At 40.9% G+C, this 20,878-nt stretch overlaps 1 protein-coding gene and 1 long non-coding RNA gene across 2 annotated transcripts in view; one reads left to right on the top strand and one right to left on the bottom strand.

Moving 5' to 3' along the window:
• DTNB (dystrobrevin beta) overlaps positions 1-20,878 on the bottom strand; it is a 209,167-nt gene that overhangs the window by 70,640 nt on the left and 117,649 nt on the right. The window contains exon 9 of the mRNA XM_068964051.1: positions 8,874-8,951. Coding sequence (XP_068820152.1) covers positions 8,874-8,951 — 78 coding nt within the window. The remainder of the gene's footprint in view (positions 1-8,873; positions 8,952-20,878) is intronic.
• On the top strand, positions 3,554-5,349 carry LOC138072832 (uncharacterized). Its single transcript, XR_011144411.1, has 3 exons — positions 3,554-3,658; positions 4,278-4,382; positions 4,565-5,349. It is a non-coding gene; the product is annotated as an uncharacterized lncRNA (long non-coding RNA).

Raw genomic sequence — 20,878 nt, forward strand, 5'->3', positions numbered from 1 at the left:
AAATGGTATGTGTTAAATGGATGCGTTGTATAATATATGACTTAGCAATCATCTGTTTAAAAAATAAATCAGCAATTCTGAAACTGCTATGCACACTATAAGCCACTGACCAAATATGTAAACGGATGGTGACTGATGGGAACCAGGTTTAGAGTGGAAGTTACAGCTAACCAAGAGGGTCCAGCAGGAGTGAGCCAGGGGGTACTGCATCAGAACCTGATATTCCAGTATAATCCATGTCCTTTATTTCTCAGCCCTCAGTGAAACAAGCAGGCAGTGCCATACGATGCTACGTGCTTGAAATAACTGAAGAAGAAAACCCCTTTCCTAGCAGAAGTGCTGATCAAGGGGCAAGCAGCAGCAAGATTTGGAGAAAAGGAGTCAGTTTCTGGATCGAGCCTGGTGGATTTTTGCCCTCAAGGAGCTTAGGGTCTTGAAAAGCATGAAGCAAATGGCTAATGACAATTCTATGATAGGCACAAGGTGCTACAGATCATAGAAGACGAACACTTCCTCTAGCTCTCGGGTGCTAGGGAAGGTCTCCTGGAGGTGGTGAAGCTAAGTTGAGAAGGCAGAATTAGATGACAAAGAGAAGGAAATAACAGGAAAAAGGATGGGAGGCACCAAGGCAGAGCAGCATATGCGGCGACCTGCTTGGTGAACTGTGAGTGATTCAGTAACTCTGAGAGTAGGTGCCAAGCAGAAACCATGGAATAGGCATGGCTGCAGAGGGTGGCAAGGGTCAGCTCAGAAATGAAGACTGTGCATCTCATCTTGCAGAACTGCACCGCCACTAGCCACCTGTGGCCGTTTAAATTCAAATTAATTTAAATTAAGGAAAATTAAAAATTCACTGTGTTGCATCAGTCATATTTCAAGTGTACAGTACCCACACATGACTAATGGCTACCAGACGGGTTAGCACAGAACATTTCCATGCTCTTGGACAGCAGTGTAGAAGGGAAGAGCCACTGACAATTTTTATCCAGGAGCATAACATACTCAGACCTGTACTTCAGAAATATCCCTTTGGCCACAAAACGAGATTAGATTGGTGGGAGCAGACTAGAGTTTTCCTAATGAGATCTGGGAAAAAGGTATGACCTTATACTACAGCACTGATTTGTTTTAAATGTCTGCTTATTAAAAGAAATTGAAACATTTTAATAGTTTGATGTGAAGAGGGATAAAAAACTATGTCCATCTAAGCCAGACCAGCATAGGAATTTGAGCATCGCTATAGGAGTTTCTGTCGTGTGTGCAAGCTCGTGGAGCATTTTAATAGCATCTTATTAGAAAGCAATGTGCTGCACCTAGTCAGCTTCTTAGCAGCAGGGACAGTCAAGAGGTATCCAAGGCAACAGCCTCCAAAGCATATGTAAAAGTGTGTGTGTGTGTGTGTGTGTGTGAGAGAGAGAGAGAGAGAGAGAGAGAGAGAGAGAGAGAGACTGTGTATATGTTCTACTGGCCATTTGTTAGATCTCAAGAATTCACACTATGGTCTGGTTCCTTGATGTCCCCCAGGCTCCTCTAACTCACATAACCTTGCTAACTTCCTCCCAAAATCTTCCTTCTGTTTTGACCAAAGGTACCTAACTCAAGCCAGAAAGAAAACCAACCACTTCCTTCCTCAGCACCCCCACATTCAAAATGTACCAAGCCTGTCTTCACCCCCAAGATCCCTCAAGCATCTCAATCCAAACGTGGAGACACTCAACTCACGATTTCTCGCCCTAGACCTGCTCCTTCTTCCTCTCTGCTCTGCTGACGGTCCATCATGGATGCAATTCTTGCTCACATTCTGGATCTCAAGCCTCAGTCCAATGAGAGGAGGAAACTATTCACATCAAAGTTTAGAAGTATGGAGTTGGAAATACTCAAGCTTTTAATCTGTACTAACCTGAGTTAGAACTGCTGAAGGGTTTACCTTAAATGCTTGAATGGAAATGGAATTTAATCCCAACCCAGAAGCCACTGAAAACTGGCAGGCTGCCCAGGCCATCAGACAGACTCTGGAAACATGCCAGCACCAAGACTCTGCAGTTCCATAAGATTATGTGTTAATTTTCAATTACTCTGCTTTTCTTTCAAGGAAAAAAAAAAAAAATTGGAGAAAAAATAATTCCTGAGTTGCCTTGGAGAGGTTGTCACGAAGAATTCACACAAGGTAGCTGTTTCAGGGCGATGCTGAAAACCTCATTAGTTTTTGCTTTCCACCAAACTCTATTTTTCTCATTTCACAGAAAGAGAGAATCAGTGGCCCGAGTCCACACATGCACAGTGTCTGCCCCAACCAATTTCATTCTGTCTCTCTTCTCAGTTTCCCCACATCTCTTTTGTTTTCAGTCTGAAAAGGCAGCCTTCTGTGGCTTCTGTCACTCCAGTTTTCTGTGGATAACAAGATAAGCTCTTTATCTTGGCGCCCAGTCAGAAAGCCATTTTAAAACCAGTATAGGACAACTCACCTCTTAACTTGGTCATGTTTCTATAGCTCAGAAGTAGTACTTATACTGCAGCACCACCTGGCCTTTAAAAACTGCTTTCTCTTTCTTGTGAAGTATGGATTAAAGTAAAAAGGCTCCGATAAAATCTTGCCTTTATTTAAGGTCCCTTGCAACTGGTGACTTACTCAGGATCTGTGGCTCTTGTATTTACCTGTTCACCACTCAAAGGTGGTGTTATGTCCCATACAATCATCTCCATAAACTGAACAGAATAGCAAGAATTATTCAACCCTTGAGAAAAATTAAGGGGGTAAGGGAACAAAGGTCTCCTGAAACAAATCCATGCAAACGGAGGTGTGATGTAATATACTTTCACGTGTACTTTTTTCAGAAACCACCTGAAAAAGAAGCTTATAATGACATGTCTCCTCAGCAGCCCCACCTTCTCCAGGGAAGTAGACTCACCCTTGTTTGTGAATTGACCCCTACCCATTCAACCATATTATTCTAGGTGGGGCCACTGAACAGAAAACACCGGGGTGGGTAACATGACCCAAGATGGATCCAATGTAACTTCCACTGAAAGTTTTCAAACTGGATCCACATAGAGTAACGAGGTTACGAAATGTGAACACATGGGTCTCCTGGCTTTGTTCCTGCTGCGTGGAATGACAGTTACATTAGGGAAGAAGGAGCAGATGTGCAGTGGAGAGGAGCGAGGAGGTGATGGGTGGGGGAAACACCTACACTAGTTGAGTTCCCCTTGCTCTGTCCGCCCAGGGGCCTAGCCACTACCCCCTGCTCTGCCCACAGCCTGGTTACGAAAACAAAAAAATCTTCTTTTCCCTAAGCCAATTCAAACTGAGCTTCTATTATTTGTAGCCAAGAGTTATGACTAAAATAGAAACTAATACTGGGGGTGGGCTGTAACTCTGATTGGAACTAGCTGAGTCAAGGAGAAGTGTCAATGGTAGCAAAACTCTCCATCCAGGGAGGGAATACGTCACTCTTTGCTACATGGCTACAGAGCAAGGCCACTGGTTAAACAGTAATCTCTGGGATCCTAGGACTTGGATCTTGTGCCCCTCTGGCTGGAGCCCCAGGCACTTTGGGAGGAATAACAGGATGCAGCAGGGCTTTCCTGAAGTCTTTAATATGATGTTCCAAGAGAAAGAGACACATTGTCTGGACGCCAGTGGCCTCAGCCCACCAAGGTGAGATGGATGATTAGGACAAGTTGGGTTTTTATGGGGGTTGTATTGTTCCAGAAACCACAGGCATAAATCTCAGCTCTGGCAGGGTAGGGCAGGGGCAGGTGTCCAGTTATGTAGACATTCTGAGGCTGTAAGTGTTTCTTACACAGACTATGAGCCATCATTCTGTATTTCCCCCCACAGAGCCTTCCCATTCCCGGGTGGGCTTTCCTCCGGGTTTCTCAGTTGGCTTAGGTTTTAGATCTCTCCAGTCTGGAAAAATCAGTTACCACTCAGCCATCTGCTTTGCTGCTTCCAAAAAGTTCTTGCTATTGTTTCCTCGACCATTTTTCTCTGTTGTTGTGGGCTTCTACTAAAACACACACACACACACACACACACACACACACACACAAATGCACACAACCTCTTGACTGTCATTTTCATGGTGTTTCAGGAGGAAATGGGCAGATATGGCTTAATATGTCCTATTTCCTGTGACTTTCCTTCCCCCCAGCTTCTCTAAATTACAATTATCCTATTTTCAGATATCTGCTGTTACAGACTTGTGAGTTGTAGTTGTGGCTGTGAGTTTTAAAGATATGAGCATTCTTAAAACTTCTCATTCGGTCCATGGTAGACTAGGTTAATGAATCACAAAAGGGCTGATCCTGACGAATGGACATGACCCAGATATCCGGGACCCCATGCTGTCTGTAGGAGGTGGATAAGACCTCCGGGAAAGGTGAGTGCGCACTCATAGTCGTATTGCTGCACTGTGTCAGGAAGGAAAGCTCGTGGGGAGGGAAGTGCGTGTGTGTGTGTGTGTGCGTGCGTACGTGCGCGCATGGGCACACTCTGCACACCTCTGTGCTGGGCAGCAAAACAGCCCTCTGCCAACAACCTCTGGTATTTTTCTATTTACAGGATCTTTGCTGCTCTTGACAGGACAACCTTCTTTAGGGGAAATGCTCCACCCTCAATTCTCCTGATACAGGTCTGAGAGTTTGGCTTATCACACACACACACACACACAAGGATAGGCGGTAATGCCATCCAGGACAGCAAGAATCCTTTCCTGGAGTCTTCTAATCCGAGAGAGGAAAGGCACAACCTCTCGAGTGACAAGGCTGAGGATGTGAGTTGGAAGCCACTGGCACCTTGAGCATTGGCTGTTCTATAGGAGGAGGGAATGAAGACCACACTCTGAGAGGAGCCAGGAGATGGAGAAGCCAAGGGTGGACGTCTCGGTGGCAGTTCAGCTTCTGCTCTCCCCTTTCTTCTTTTTGCTGGGCTGTGCTGGTCTTTGTTGCAGCACATTCCAGGGGCTTCTCCAGCTGCAGTGTGAGGGCTACTCTATTTGCTGCGTGCAGGCTTAGATGCCCCATGGCATGTGGGATCTTAGTTCCCCAATCAGAGGTCAAATCTGCATCCCCTGCATTGGAAGATAGACTCTCAATCCCCGGACCACCAGGGAAGTCCGTACAAGGTTGTACACAAGACTTTTCCAATGTTTTCATCTGGCTTAACTGGGTTTGTACTTTTTAAAGTTAGATTTTAATACCTGAAGTTAAAAGAGTTCAAACTATTGTACCAAACAAATGCACAAAGTCAAAAGTTTCATCCTGGAGGTTTCTGTTGATGTCAAAGTTATATGAAATGCCCACAGAACTGTAAACATTTTTATGTGTATAAATAATTAAAGTCAAAGCTTTAGAATACATTAAAAATATCAGCATCATTTTTCATATTGGTTTGAATGTAAGGTATGACTTAAAATAGTACAACAGCGCAGACCGTAATAATGTAATCACATTCTGAACCTTGGGGAAATAGAGGGGCAGAAGCAAGCCTCAGAGTAAATTAACTACCAGAGAGGCGATTTAAGTCTGTTTTAAAGTTCTGAAAGTTTGTTTGTTTTTAGTATACTGTTCTGATTCTTTAACAGAAGCACATTTCTAGAAACTACTCAGTCTCAGACAAAGACGAAGTTTCTTTTCAACTATAGACATGTCAATATGAGAATATTAGAAGAATATAACGGAGGGCAAATCCCTAGAGGGGAATCTTTCAGGTACATAATTTACAGTTTCTCACATGATTGTCAGCATCTCAGCCCTTTATAAGTTTTTCTTCTGTAAAAAGTAACCATTACATTTGAGACCATCTTTTATTGGGCTAATGAAATATTTTTTTCACCACTGGGGCTGTGACTATTTTTATATGCATGGCCTATCAGAAAGGTAGAAATTGGAACTCTTAATTTTTTTCCTGGGGCGTTTTTGATACTGTGTGTGTTCTTGTCTGACTCAGTGATTTATGTCTTATGCTGAGCTCTAAAGAAAACCTCTTTCTGGAGAGTAGCCTTATGCCCCCCGAGGACTCTTTGCCCTGGCAGAGGAAGGATCTATGACTGGGATGACGTGTCAGGCTCCTGGCTTTTATCAGACTCTGGAGACACAGGTCTGACGACATTCAGAGGAGAAACTGATGAGTCCTCAAGGAAGTAAACAGGGTACTATCTGAAATTTATAAGGTTTAGTAACTGGGGCCAGGAAGAGCCAGATCTATGAGTTATGCAATTAATGTCTGTATGTTATATCATCATTTCATCCTGAAATGAAATCTCCTAAAGTTCTAAGGACAATATTGCTGGACAGGGGCACCTTGTTCCCACACAGCCTCTCTAACAGCTACTCTTCACGGTAAGTCACAGAGCTCTGCCTCTGCTCCAGCCTCTTAGGGCTTTGGCCTCGCTCGGTCTGCTGGTCAGGCCCTGGAGAGTCTGTGACTACCACCGCTAGCACTGACGAAGCCTACCCAGAAAGAGATGCTAGCTGAACTGCTGACTTCAGAATATTCACCCAGGTTATACAGTATTATCTGAAACAACTTTCAGAAATCGCAGCTATTTTGTGACTGACAATGGCAGCTGGTCATTGACTACTGAGCTGGGGCTTTATGCAGCAACGTCGAGCTTAAGGTTAGCAGTCCTCTAGACAGGAGCTGTGATGACTGTTACTCCCAGCTCCCTTCTTTCAGCCTGCTCAAGCAATGAAATATCATCCAGAAAAATGTACTCCCTCCAACAGACTCTAGCAACTACATTCAGCTGTGGGTCCTTAAATGCACAGTGCCCTTGGTCACCGTACACCTAGGGCCCTCAGGGAGTCAGATGACAAAACTAGTAAATGAAGAGAACTTGGGGGAGTGACGTCCTTGTAAACGGCATTGCTACAACATAAAACCTGGACTTCTCTGGTAGCTAAGATGGTAAAGGATCTGCCTGTAATATAGGAGAACTGGGTTTGATCCCTGGGTGGGGAAGATCTCCTGGAGTAGGGAATGGCAACCCACTCCAGAATTCTTGTCTGGAAAATTCCACGGACAGAGGAGCCTGGTGGGCTACAGTTCATGGGGTTGCAAAGAGTCGGATACGACTGTGCGACTAACAAAACATAAAACCCACAAGCTGACTTCTTTCAATCATCTACCTTGTCTGCTGAGTTTTGAAACAGAAACATTCCTGACTTGATATTTAGATTCTGGGTCTGGCTCTGAATGTTATGAGTGTTTACCATAAAAAGCTAAGGCCAGCAAGGGTGACTGTAAAAGTGAGGCAGGTGGGAGAGCTTCTACTACCGTGTATTCTTTCATAAGCCTTCTGTTCCTCCTAGAGAGGGCATCCTCTGTAAATCAGCCCCACCTCCCCACCTGTTCTCTCAGTTCACTTCCTAAATAACAAGGACAGTATCTTACAACCTCGCATACACACCCCATAATGTAGATACTATTATTGTCCTCATTCTGCAGATAAATCAACCAAGATAAGAATCTTGTGCAAGGTCAGGTGAGAGCCAGGATTCAAACACAAAGTCAAAGGGCTCAGAAATCTGTGCACAGTTGAGACTGCTCATACCACTCAATTTTGCCCCAGAGAAGCAGTGTAGTTACTGTCCTGCTGGAGTGTCCTAACAAGGCTGCAGACAAGCACTGTCATCTGGTCAGGATGCTGAGTGTCCATGTGGGTAACACTGTATTGGCAAGACACTCTGATTTGTTTAGTCCCTAAATCCTCTACTGCAGGGTGGCGGATTCCTACGGTTTACTCCTTCCTTTCTTTCTAGAGCTATTTCCCAAATTTGCTCGATGATAAGAATCACTTGGAATACTTGCTAACCATGTGGCTTCCCAGGATCTCAGGGTCCACTGGGTCTGAGAAATGTGTGATCCCAGAAACGTGTATGTTTAGCAAGTGACCCAGCTGATGCTTCTCATCACTCCAGGCTGGGAAACACTGCTCAGGGAGTTTTACCCAATGTGAACAAACATAATTGCTCTTAAGTATTAGTATCTTAACTATTATATATATAAAGTCAAAGCATTACTACGTAGATGACATTTCTATAGTTAAATTAATCCAAAGCAATCAGTACACATAGTTTTCTTCAGGTTTACAGTACAAAGTGCTCTTCTTCAGGAAGGACTTGGGGAGTTGGTGGGAATATCTTCAGGCTTTTTTGTATTTTTTTTTTTGAGCGATGACTGCTAGAAAGAATTCTTTATTGGTGTGCCCTTGAGAAATTTTCTGCATTGCTCTGGTGAGGGAACAGCTTAAATCAGATGGGAAGTCAACCATTTCATACAGCTCTTTCAAGTCCCACCTAAGAGAATTTTGGAGAAGAGTAATGAAATAAAGAGGAGAAAGGAGTATACTGTTCTGGTGCCTTGAAGGACCCTAAGGAAAGTCCTTGTATAATTAAGAGAGAAACTCAGGCTTTTCATCTTAGATGCTTATAAATTCTATACAGAATGATGTAAGAGAGCATAAGGATTTAGCTCAATTTATGCAGTCCAATCAGAAAGCAGTAATGATCTTTGACTCTCCAAGAACTTTAATGCAAAACTGTTGAAATTCATGCTCATCAAAATATTGTTTAATGTTAAAAAATAAAGATATCTCAAACAAGCCTAATTCGCTTTGACACCACATTCACTGGTTGTCACAAAGCGACAGTATCCACCTCAGGCACCACTCAAAAGCAGACTCCTTCAGTTGCTATATTTATGTTAGTAGGGAAAAAAACAGGAGGATAAAACATAGAAGATAATATAAAAAGACAGTCAGAGGAAGAGAAGGAAACCCAGTCCTTTCTGCCCTGTGGAACGCTCTGCTTCTCAGGGCAGAGGTCAGAAGCCAGCTCCCAGCGGGGACTGAGGCACAAGCATCACATACCTCTTGGTGGGCGTGGGCGCCCCGGAGGACATGTGGCTCACCATGGTGTCATTCAGGTTCGTAGGAGGGCGAGGAGGACTGGAAGAAAAGACATTGACACTATATTAATAATGACCAGTGAAATGAGGGGAAACAAACGGAAAAGTGATAAGGGCAAAGGACCAACTACTAATATTGCTCCTGATATGCACAGAGGGATCCCTGAGGAATGGGGCTAGAAATCAGTACTTTCAGCCTAAGTAAACTCAGCAAGAAGGTCAAAGCCAAAGGACCCTAGAGCCACTACCCAATAGGAACAGCAAATTGTACCCAAGTGGCTGAAAGTTAAAGTGTTAGTTGCTCAGTCATGTCTGACTCTTTGAGACCCCAAGGACTGTAGCCCACCAGGTGTCTCTGTCCATGGGATATTCCCAGGCAAGAATACTAGAGTGGGTAGCCATTCCCTTCTCCAGGGGATCTTCCCGACCCAGGGGTCAAACCCTGGGTCTTCTACATCGTAGGCAGATTCTTTACCATCTGAGCCATCAGGGATGTAACTCTGGTGGCTCGTTTTACAGTTTTAGCACCCAAGAATCTGAATTCTGCATTCCAGGAAGGCATTTACAGGAACACTAGGTGTGTGGCATTCGTGGTGTATTACAAAGGCCACAGCAGCAACATGCCTGCTTTTCCTGAGACTTGGTTAAAGTTCACGGTCTTCCCTCAGATTTAGTTTGTATACAATTTACTGAAACATTTAAATTGTTAAATACTAAGTTCTTTTATCAATCCTTTACTACAGGATTAACAATGAGGCCATATCTGTAATCCAAATTTAAATTTGAAGGTAAGCATTTTTGAGAACTTGTCTTTATTGGTCAGTTTTCTGGACTCAAGGTTTCTTTCTTCCTCCTGTGAGTCTTGAATGAATGATTCCAAACTTACCAAAAAGAATCTGTGATTCTGCTTTTCAGCCATTCTTCAGCCCCTCTCCTTACCCACAAAGCTCAGTTACAAAGGGCTTCTGTCTTACACTTGGAACCACATGACTATTGCTAAATATTCCTCCTGGGAAATCACTCACTTCCTCCCCTAAACTGAAAGAAGTATTTTTCAGAGAAATTTGTCCATCAACAGCAGAAATGTGAGGCAGAGAAGTCCTTCTCTCGTATTTAGGTGTTTGAGAATGACCTCCTGGCTCCTTCTTATCTCTTAATAGCTGAGTTAATTATGAAATTGTTTTTTAGAGGTTATATTTAGCAAGTCCTAGTGAATACATATATGCGTGCATGCATGTTAAGTCGTTTCAGTCGTGTTTGACTCTTTGCGACCTTATGGACAGCCCACCAGGCTCCTCTGTCTATGGAATTCTCCAGGCAAGAATACTGGAGTGGGTTGCCATTTCCTTCTCCAGGGGATCTTCCTTACTTAGGGATCGAACCTGTGTCTCTTACATCTCCTACATTACATTGGCAGGCAGGTTCTTTACCACTAGCACCCTAGGAAACCCCGTATATTTTGGCCACACCATGTTGTATGTGGGATCTCAGTTCCTCGACCAGGTATGGAACCTGAGTCCCCTGCGTTGGAAGTGCGGAGTCATAACCGTTGGACCCCCAGGAAAGCCCCTATCCTAGTGAGTATTAAAGGACCAGAGCCTTTATTATTTTCGCAGGTTTCATAGTACGTTCAAACACAGACTCAAGGGGAAAGTTTCAGGTAGATCCAAAGTACTGAGAGATGGGTGGGTCTACTTCTACACTTCTTTTTTAAAAACCAACTTCGTTTCTGGATAGGGAAATATTTTTAATGAATTCTCATTTAATGGAGAGGATCAAAGATGGAAAGTAATTTGCAGGGAACAGATTTAGGTCTCTTGATTTTTAAGCCACAGCACTATGCTTATTGTCACACATTTCTTCCTTTGCATGACAAAGTAAGACATTCAGAACTGAAGTATGCTTTTTGAGGCTGGAGTTCGATTCCACATTATTCATCTCACTACCTACTTTCCAGGCAGATATCCAGTTTTGCCCCCAAATTTCAAGCCTATGAATGGTAGTGCTGTGTTGAGTTATAATCCATTGTTTTAGGCTGGTTATTAACGGAAGTGAAGATGAAAATTGGCTTCATTTTACCCCAAACTTATATTCTTGCGATTCTTCTCAATCTATTGTCCAAAGGGGATGAGGAGACAATTCCTGTGACTGAAACAAGTCCAGCACGATAGCTTTTCATTCTTGAAGGCATCAGAAACATTTTGGTTCTGCAAACACAATGTGCTTTGCCTCTATAATATACTATTATTGGCAACCCATTTTCAATATAGATAAGGACATGTTCATGTTGCTTTCAGAACTTATGCAGTTACCCAGTATATTTCAATATTGAAGATACTACTGCATTCAATTTCCTTTCTGACATTCTTTGAGAAAAAATGACAATAGAAAAAAAAAAAGTTTGTTTTAATTCCCCAAACATGGATCCACATGATAAAATTCATGATTTGTAGCATTCTGTTTGGTCTGATACCACAGAAGTTTTTAATAATTATCTCTTGGTAGATACCATGATCAATCTTTATCTTACAGCACATCACATATAGCAAAGCTTCTCTAATATTCAAAACCAGACAGTAAGGATTAGATTGTAAGTTATAAATTAATCAGAACTGCCCACAAATTTCATACCCTCTCTGAACTCCTAACATGTTTTGCTAGGGAAATTGGTATGTGTTTATAACCCAAGATCGAAGAGGCATCTGAAAACTTAAAGGGGGTCTTGACTGTAGAATCTACCACTAGACCCACTGAGAAAGCCAACAGCTTAGATGTGGTCTCAGGAGATGTAATACATCAAAAATGACTCCCAGTTTCAAAGGAAAAATATGTCATAGTTCTTGCAAGACAAAAACTGAAAAGAATGCTTCTTTTAGGTGTGTTAGACATTAACGGTGCCAGTTACAGAAACTTACTTACAAAGTAGGAGAACTGACACAACTCACCAGATCAGTTGTGTTGATCTCTGCCTTCAAAACTTACCCAGCAAAGCCCACCAGATGTTCTATATCTCCCTTTGGTGAAGATATCAGCAAGGACTTTTAGACACTAACTAATTCTGTGATATCCAAGTGACCATCAACTATCACTCAGTACTGTGATTTGAGGGGTTCCATCTTTGTTAACAAGACAGGCCGATTTTTTGGATGAGGAGACAGAAATAGATGAATGATCTAGATAAAAGGTAATTTGCTAGTCAGAAGGGGTGGATATGAAAAGAAGATTCAGAATTTAATTCTTTTTCTTAATATATATTTTTTGAGAATTTGTTAAGTATTATTATTATTATTCTTGGCCATGAAAAAGCAAGGCTTGTGGGATCTTAGTTCCTTGATTATGGACTGAACTTAGGCCCATGGCAGTGAAAAGCACGCAGTCCTAACCACTGGACCAGCAGGGCATTCCCAGTATAATTTGTTAATTCTTAATCAAAAGGAAAGGGGCATACCTACTGGGTACCTACTCATATAAGATAAGTAAGACTGTCTTTATCTCAGTGACCTAACTATATGTATATGTACGTATGTATGTGTGTGTCATCACACACATCATCATCACAAATGCAAACTACTTGGGAGCAGCAATTCAAGTATACACAAGTGTTGAGAATTCAACAGATGAGGAGCTGTTATCCCTGCCTGGAAGAATAATGGGTTAACAGTTTTCAGGTAAAGTTACATTGAGGCGAGAGTTTTCCAGATATAGAAAGAAGGGTAACCGAGGCAGAAGAAATGGTAAGGAAAAAGGTACAAAAATCCAAAAGTACATGGCATACTTGGGTCTCTGATTTATTTGGCTAGACTCAAAGGCCCTGGGAGGGGAGTAGCCAAAGATGCATCTGACAGGGAGATTAGGGCCAGAGTTTAATGATATCTGTTCTATCACAAGCTAAGAAGTTTGGACTTTATACTGTAGGCAGTAGGGGAGGCACTAAAAGTTTTTAAGCCAAGGATGACATGACTATAGTAAGGTTTTGAAATGGTAATTCCAGAAGCTTGTAAAATACTGGTTTTAATCTGGGTAAACACAGGAATCATCAGGGAAGCTTTTTGTGCTGAGATACTCAAACTGTACCTTCAGTTTAGTGAATCTGAACCTTCAGGGGCAAGAGGATTCTTTCTAATGCACACCCCCATTAAAAAATCATTTATGTGAAGAGGTTCGGAAGGTGAAAGGAATGGAAGCTGGGACCTCAATGAAGAGGTTATGGCAACTGTCCAGATCAGCGATTACAAGGGTGGACACTGGGAGTTAAGACGGGGAAGAGGCAGAGAGAAAACATTGTGGAGGTAATATAGATAGATAAGATGTGGCGACCGATTAAGTGCATGTGGTCAGTGAGTAAAGAGTAACTGAGATTTACCTTGACTACTGGGTGGATAGTGGTAATATATCCAAACTAGGGATCACAAGAGTAGGAAACAGGATTTGGTATTGGACTGGTAGGGGTAGAGAGAATGAGCAGGAAGGTAAAGATGAATAGATTTCAGTGGTGAAGTTGTTGAATCTGAAGTGGCACTGATAAGTATAGGTAAATGATATCTTACCTGTATCTTGCAAGCAGTCAGAAACAGGAGAATGGAACCCATGTGAAAATGTCAAGTTTAAAAACATTTGAGCGTCATCATTTAAACTGTAGCTGTTCATTTGAGTACTCTGATCATTATAAAGGTACATTTTATTTTTTTAGGTGGAGCAGGATAAGTTTGGGGGAATATCAAGTGATAGGGGGGCTTAGATAACAAGTATAGAGCTTCTGGTTACTGGTTAGACAAAAATCCTACTAGAAAGTAAAAATTTAACTTACTGTATAAGTCAGTTTTATGTTACTTCTCCTATGACCAGACCACTCCAATTCATTCTGGAGGATACTGTGAAATGTAGACTAGCTTGAAATTAAAATTACCACAGAATCTCTCGTAAGATTTTTAAAACCAGGAATAGATGAAGAATAGCTCATCATGCCTTTAAAATCTTCCAGGACAAATTATATATAACTGTGTATTTCTTTCTTTCATTTATCAAATATTTGTTGTGTCACTACAAAGTGGTAGGTACTGTGCCAACTGCTGAGGATAAAAATTAAAAGGACAGAAACTTAAGTCTTATGAAGAATAAAAATACAGAAAAAATAATTACCATATAATGCAATAAGTATTTAATAAAAGTAAGAAAAACTGCAACATGCTATGGGGAAATACTGAGATCAGTTCACCTCATAAAGAAAAATAAAATTTCAGTGTACTAAAGAATTAAGTATAAATGTTTATATAAAGCAGAGGCTCACCTACAGGTCTATGGATAGAGAGGATTTTCTAAGTTCAAAAGCAATGAAAAAATTAGGAAGAAAAAGATGGATGAATTCTAATGATTTTATGAAAAGCAAAGAAATTTGCTAACATCGCAGACCATTTTCCCTTGTAAAAAATAACAATATTTTTAAAATTTAAGGTAATCTTAAAGCTAGAGAGGATTTTATGACAAGGCCCTTAACTGACTATTTTAGGCAAGAGTAAAAGTATAAAATTAAGCAAAATTTCTATAAAGTAATTTGACAATATGCCCATCAAAGATCTTTTAAAAAGTTCAAACATTTTGACTCCTAATTCCCTTTCTAGGAATATATTCCAAGGAATTAATCAGAAATATAAAGATAATTTTACATTTTAAAATATTTAGGAAAATACTTAGAATAATTCTGGAAGAAATCTAAAGTATTCAAATATGAGGGAAAGGAAAAGTAAACTATGGTATATCAATAAATATAGTATATTATGCTAGCATTAAAAAATAATCCTTATGAAGAGCCTTCCAATTACAAGAGAAATAGCTTATCATGTAAGAGGTAAAAAGAAGGGTAACATAACTATTATATTAGCTAGCCATTATTGAATGTTTGATATGCATCTATTAGACAGTGGTTAGGACTTTAAAACATTGTTTTATCTTTACAATAATCCTATAAAATAAAATTATTTATACATACACACACCTGGTCTTAGCTAAATAATATGATGTATAAAGCAAAATATTTGAAGGAAATATGTCAAAATGTTAAGGAAAGTAGAATTATGGGCATTATTTTTCTTGCCTATTTATACTTTCCTGTCCTCCAGTTTTTCAAGTTTAATTTTTTTCTGATTTTCAGAGAAAAACATGCTTAATATTTTAAAAATATATATTAAAAAAAATAGGAAGAAAACTTACTATACTGACTCAAGTTTTCTAAAGTGAGGTTGTACTGTTTCTGTTATCACTAAGAAAGCAAACTGCAAAGGAAAGTCTTTTACAAACCCAGAGAGAACTTTGAGACTGTTAGTAGAAAAAAGACCTGTTAAATGGTTTGAGTTGATCCAAACTTCCACACCTCCCCCAACATTCCTACCACCACATTCCCAAAAAAGCAAGGAAATAAAACATTTGAGATCCATCTATATTATCTCCTCTACTAAACTGCAGGAAATGTACATGGTTTTTTATCACTGTATTAGGAGCACCTGGCATACTATGAGACACAGATTAGGCTTGCAGGAAATATTTGATCATGAGTCAGCATGACGTCGTGTGCAGAGTGTGTAAGAAGTAACCTCTCTGTTATATTTAGCTGTGGTGAGACTCTTCTCTGAGAATGGAATAATGACATTTTTAGCTGTTATATTTGGTAGGTATGCTTGTAGCTATAGCACACTTTCATCTGTGATTTCGTAATGGGATCAACACAGTGGAGAGTGCCTTTCATAACAATAGTAATACTGAGTGCTTCATACATGCCAGATTCAGTTCTAACATTCCCCATGGATTTGCTCACAACCACCAAGGAGGCAGATCCTATTATTACCTTTATTTTATGGATGGAGACAGTGAGGCACAGAGAGAAGTAATGCACCTGAGGTCACAGACAAATCAGGCGGCAGAAGCCGGGTCTTGAACCAAGGCAGCATGGCTCTTGGGTCTGTGTTCTGAATCATTACGGTGCAGTGGCTCTACTACCCTTGCTCTAGTTTTAGGAAAACTTATGACTGTTTGGCCTACAAATTAAAAGCAACAGCATGGGGACTTCCTGTGGTCCAGTGGTTAAGACTCTGTGTGCTCAGTGCAGGGGGCCCAAGTTCAATCCCTGGTCGGAGAACTAGATCCTACACGCTGCAACTAAAGAGCGCATACCCAGCTAAAAAGATCTGAAGGGCGCAACAAAGATCAAAGATGCCACGTGTTGCAGTTAAGACTCGGTGCAGTCAAATAATCAAATAAATAAAAGTAAATATATGTATATAAAATAAAACCAATAGCATGATGTTAGATCATAGCTCTTGTAAAGTCGCTTCTATAGGAAAGATAAAATGATAATAGTCCTAGGGTATGGTTTTGGGTGATTTATTCTTTCCCCTTAGAACTCTGTATTACAAATGCTTCTATTTGGTTGCATTTTTAGCCACCTCTAGGCTGTTCCAGTGTTCTTGCCTTGAGAATCCCAGAGACGGGGGAGCCTGGTGGGCTACCGTCTATGGGGTCGCACAGGGTTGGACACGACTGAAGTGACTTAGCAGCAGCAGTAGCAGGCTGTTCCAAGGAAGACTAGGTAAACTTATATGAACAGTTTCCTTCAAAAACATATCTCTAATTTATGAAAATGACTTTCAAATCTAACCTTAATTTCAAAGATCTTTTGGAATCTTCGTCTCAGCCTAACAAAATAAGTTCATTTAGTGAAGAAATTACTTATTATGTCAGCCAGACTACTGATTAAAAACAAAACAAAAAAACCCAAAAAACTAATACCTGGCTTCAGACCAAAACTGAATGTGATTACTTGCTTTTTTATTTTATAAGTTGACTGAGATCCAGGGGTAAACAATTTCCAGATAATACTCTCTAACCAAGGATGTGAAAGCACAATACTGTCGCTTAAACACAACTTCTACTTAAAAAAGGGGTATGTGGGTTTCCCAGGTGGCACTAGTGGTAAAGAACCCACTTGCCAGTGCAGGAGACATAAGCGACTGCAGCTTCATCTCTGGGTCAGGAAGATCCCCTGGAGGAGGACATGGCAACCCACTCCAGTCCTTGGAGAATCCCAAGGACAGCGGAGCCTGGCAGGCTATAGTCTATGGGGTCACAAAGAGTTGGATAGGACTGAAGTGACTTAACATGCACACGGGAAGGGGTACGTGAAGAAAGCTAAGTCTGAAGCCTGCGAGGACGAATGACACCTTGGGTACCTGTCATTTTCTGCAGGCCCTCTGGTGTACCTCTTCTATAGGAAGTCACCCAGACAGACGGATACTTATCCCTGCGCTATACTTTTAAAAGCATTTGCTCATTATCTTGCTCTTCCTCCCGGAATATTCTTTAACTGCAGAGGTTTAAAGTCACAGTCTTGCAATTCTCTTTGTCTTGACAGTCAACTGCCAACCATGCATGTGGGGACTTTTTACCAGATTTTTTGGTCTGTTCATTGCTGTTACTGTGCAAGGAAAAAAGATTTTATTGTAATATAAATAAAATAATATGTTTTCATTTACTTGATTACTTTTTTGTATCTCCCACAACAATGCTTTACATAGGTACTCAACCATTTTTAGTTAAGTACATTTAATCACTTATTATAATTTTTGTAGCCAGCTATTTTGCCCTCAACCCTGGATACTTGTGCTGTTTTTGAAATTATCTTTCTTACTCACTTTAATCATACTTTTCTCATCTTTAAAAGTTTATGTAGCAGATTCCACCATAAATGAAGACAAATTCAAAATCCACACTGTAAACTACTTCATTCTTTTCTCCATCAAATTACACTTCCCTCCACCTCTTTCAAGCAAGTTGTTTATTGGGATCTAGTTCCCTGAGCAGGGTTTGAACCCAGACTTCCTACATTTGGACTGCGGTGTCTTTGCCACTGGACCATGAGGGAAGTCCTCTTTCTCACTTTTTTAATGAGAGAAATGGCTCCTGAAATTTCAGTATCTCCATAAAGCCCTTCTGATTTCTACAAACTCCATTTAAATAAACAAAGGTCACATCCGTACACAAACAAAAATCCATGGCTAATTCCGTGCTGCGATATATGGGGTCGCAAAGAGTCGGACAAGACTGAGGGACTGAACTGAACTGAACTGAACTGAATTGATGCCTAGCAATATTAAGGGTTTTGAGAAAAAAACAAAAGCAAGTAAACACTGTCCCTGCCCATAAGAAGTTTATATTCCAATTAGTCTTCATACTAAGTGAAGTCGCTCAGTTGTGTCCAACTCTTTGCAATCCCATGGACTGTAGTCTACCAGGCTTCTCTGTCCATGGGATCTTCCAGGCAAGAATAATGGAGTGCGTTGCCATTTCCTTCTCCAGGGGATCTTCCTGACCCAGGGATTGAACCTAGGTCTCCTGCATTGGAGGCAGATGCTTTACCCTCTGAGCTACCAGGGATGTCTTCATACTAGTCTTCACAATAATAGACATTTATATTTTAGTTTAACATATTAAAATTTTTAGGTCAAATCCAATTTGATAATCATTCACAATAAAAAAATGTGTAAAATAATTTATAACAAGACTACAATGTAATTATTTTAAATAATTAACCACAGACCAGGACAGCAAAAGAATATTAAAAATCTCACAAAGGGGGGTTCCCTGGCAGTCCAGTCAGTCCAGTGGTTAGGACTCTGTACTCTCACTGCTGAGGGTGGGCAGTTCAATCCCTGCTTGGGGAAATCAGATCCTGGAAGCTGTGAGGCACGGTCAAAAAAATAGCAAAAAAAAAAATTTAATAATTCAGAAAAGGTTATTGAACACACTTATTTAAAAAAATACCATGAAGTTAACAGTTGCAAGATTTGCTGTATATTTTGCATATATTTCCTCTCAGAACACCACAGAGGGTTGGGAGGGAAGGGGTGATGCACTATGAACATTTACTAAGTATGAGCATTAGCACTGATCTAGGTCCTCAGATACATTATTGGAATTCATGCTACTTTTCATGATGGTATTCTTATTTTAAAAATAAAAAGAGAAAGGTTAATGAGGGTAATTAACATGCTTAAGGTCGCAAAACTATGAAATGAGAGTACCAGCACTGGAACCCAGTTTTACCTGGTTCTAATTGCCACCGCAAAGAGTCGGACACGACTGAGTGACTGAACTGAATGCCACCAAACAGATTAATCCACAGATTCACCATCCTAACCCAGGCATCTCTCTACTGCCCACATGGATTTTTCAGATTAGAGTTCTCAGTCAAGTCAGTCAGTTCAGTCGCTCAGTCGTGTCTGACTCTGCAACCCCATGAATCGCAACACGCCAGGCCTCCCTGTCCATCACCATCTCCCGGAGTTCACTCAGACCCACATCCATCGAGTCAGTGATGCCATCCAGCCATCTCATCCTCTTTCATCCCCTTCTCCCCCTGCCCCTAATCCCTCCAAGCATCAGAGTCTTTTCCAATGAGTCAACTCTTCGCATGAGGTGGCCAAAGTACTGGAGTTTCAGCTTTAGCATCATTCCTTCCAAAGAAATCCCAGGGTTGATCTCCTTCAGAATGGACTGGTTGGATCTCCTTGCAGTCCAAGGGACTCTCAAGAGTCTTCTCCAACACCACAGTTCAAAAGCATCAATTCTTTGGCGCTCAGCTTTCTTCACAGTCCAACTCTCACATCCATATAAGACCACTACTCAGGGAAGAATAAATCCCCTCTGTTACTCTCTCTAAAAGCACCCTGCCTTGAGACAATGGTTATGACAAGTGCAGATCATTTTTAACCTCCTTAAATGGTGTCATATTTTGGTCTTTATTTATGTCTATGTACCAGACCAACTGGGCTTCCCTGATGGCTCAGCAATAAAGAATCCACCTACAACACAGGAGATGTGGGTTCAATCCCTGGGTCGGGAAGATCCGCTGGAGGAGGAAATGGCAGAGCTAGAACAAGATTCTTGGCTCCCTTTGGGTATTCTTGCCTGAAAAAATCCCATGGACAGAGGAGCTTGGTGGGTTACTGTCCAAAGGTTCACAAAGTCAGACACTTCAACTGAGTACACACACACCAGACCAACCGTCTCCTTTACTCCACTAGGTTCCAGGGTTATCCGCCAAAGCAAAGAGGTTAAAGAGGCCAATGGAACTTCCTTTGGGAAAACTACTAGACAAAAACCATATGATACTATAAGCATAGCATAGATATTATGTTACATATTTACAGTGAGGATTCTCTGACTTCTAGGGAAGTACATTTTACTTTATTGGTTATTGACGATTAATTAACCAAAAGAAAATACTTAAAATTTCCAAAATCAACTTCTAATCTGAACACACTGCAACTAATCCATTAATGTCAAAAAGACCTAGCAATAGACACACATGCCTCCATTCCTATATCTGGCAGTTCAACATAGCCATTTGTGGTATAAGACTTAGAATGAAGTATTTCTCAGGAAGGAAAGGTTCACCACAAACACATTCTTATACAGAATTTTCACCACTAGACAGCATGCTAGGTATCTTGAGAGATGCCCAGAGGAAGCCAAGTATCTTGTTCTAGCTCTGGGAAAGGATAGAATTGTAAAATGAAGCAATAGTTAGCAATCTATTGCTTAGCTTAATATGATTATACTGAAAAAGTAGGCAAAAGGTGTTAGAAATGAGATAATCAAATCATCGAGACTGTAGCCCACTGGGCTCCTCTGTACATGGAATTCTCCAGGCAAGAATACTGGAGTGGGTTGCCATTCCCTTCTTCCAGGGATCTTCCTGACCCAGGGATCAAACCCAGGTCTCCTGCATTGCAGGCAGATTCTTTACCATCTGAGCCACTAGAGAAGCCTCAGAAAAATACTGTTTTATTTAAAACCCTTTCCACAGTGAATCTCTGAATCTTTCTTTCTTTGTTCTCCTTGTTCATTAAACTTAGAGAGGAAGTTGGCTGTACTTTTTAGATGTCAACTCCTGTATTTCTAGAATGATGAGAAAAG

The sequence above is a fragment of the Capricornis sumatraensis genome, chromosome 1 (genome assembly GCF_032405125.1).
Source record: "Capricornis sumatraensis isolate serow.1 chromosome 1, serow.2, whole genome shotgun sequence".
Classification (NCBI taxonomy): Eukaryota; Metazoa; Chordata; class Mammalia; order Artiodactyla; family Bovidae; genus Capricornis; species Capricornis sumatraensis.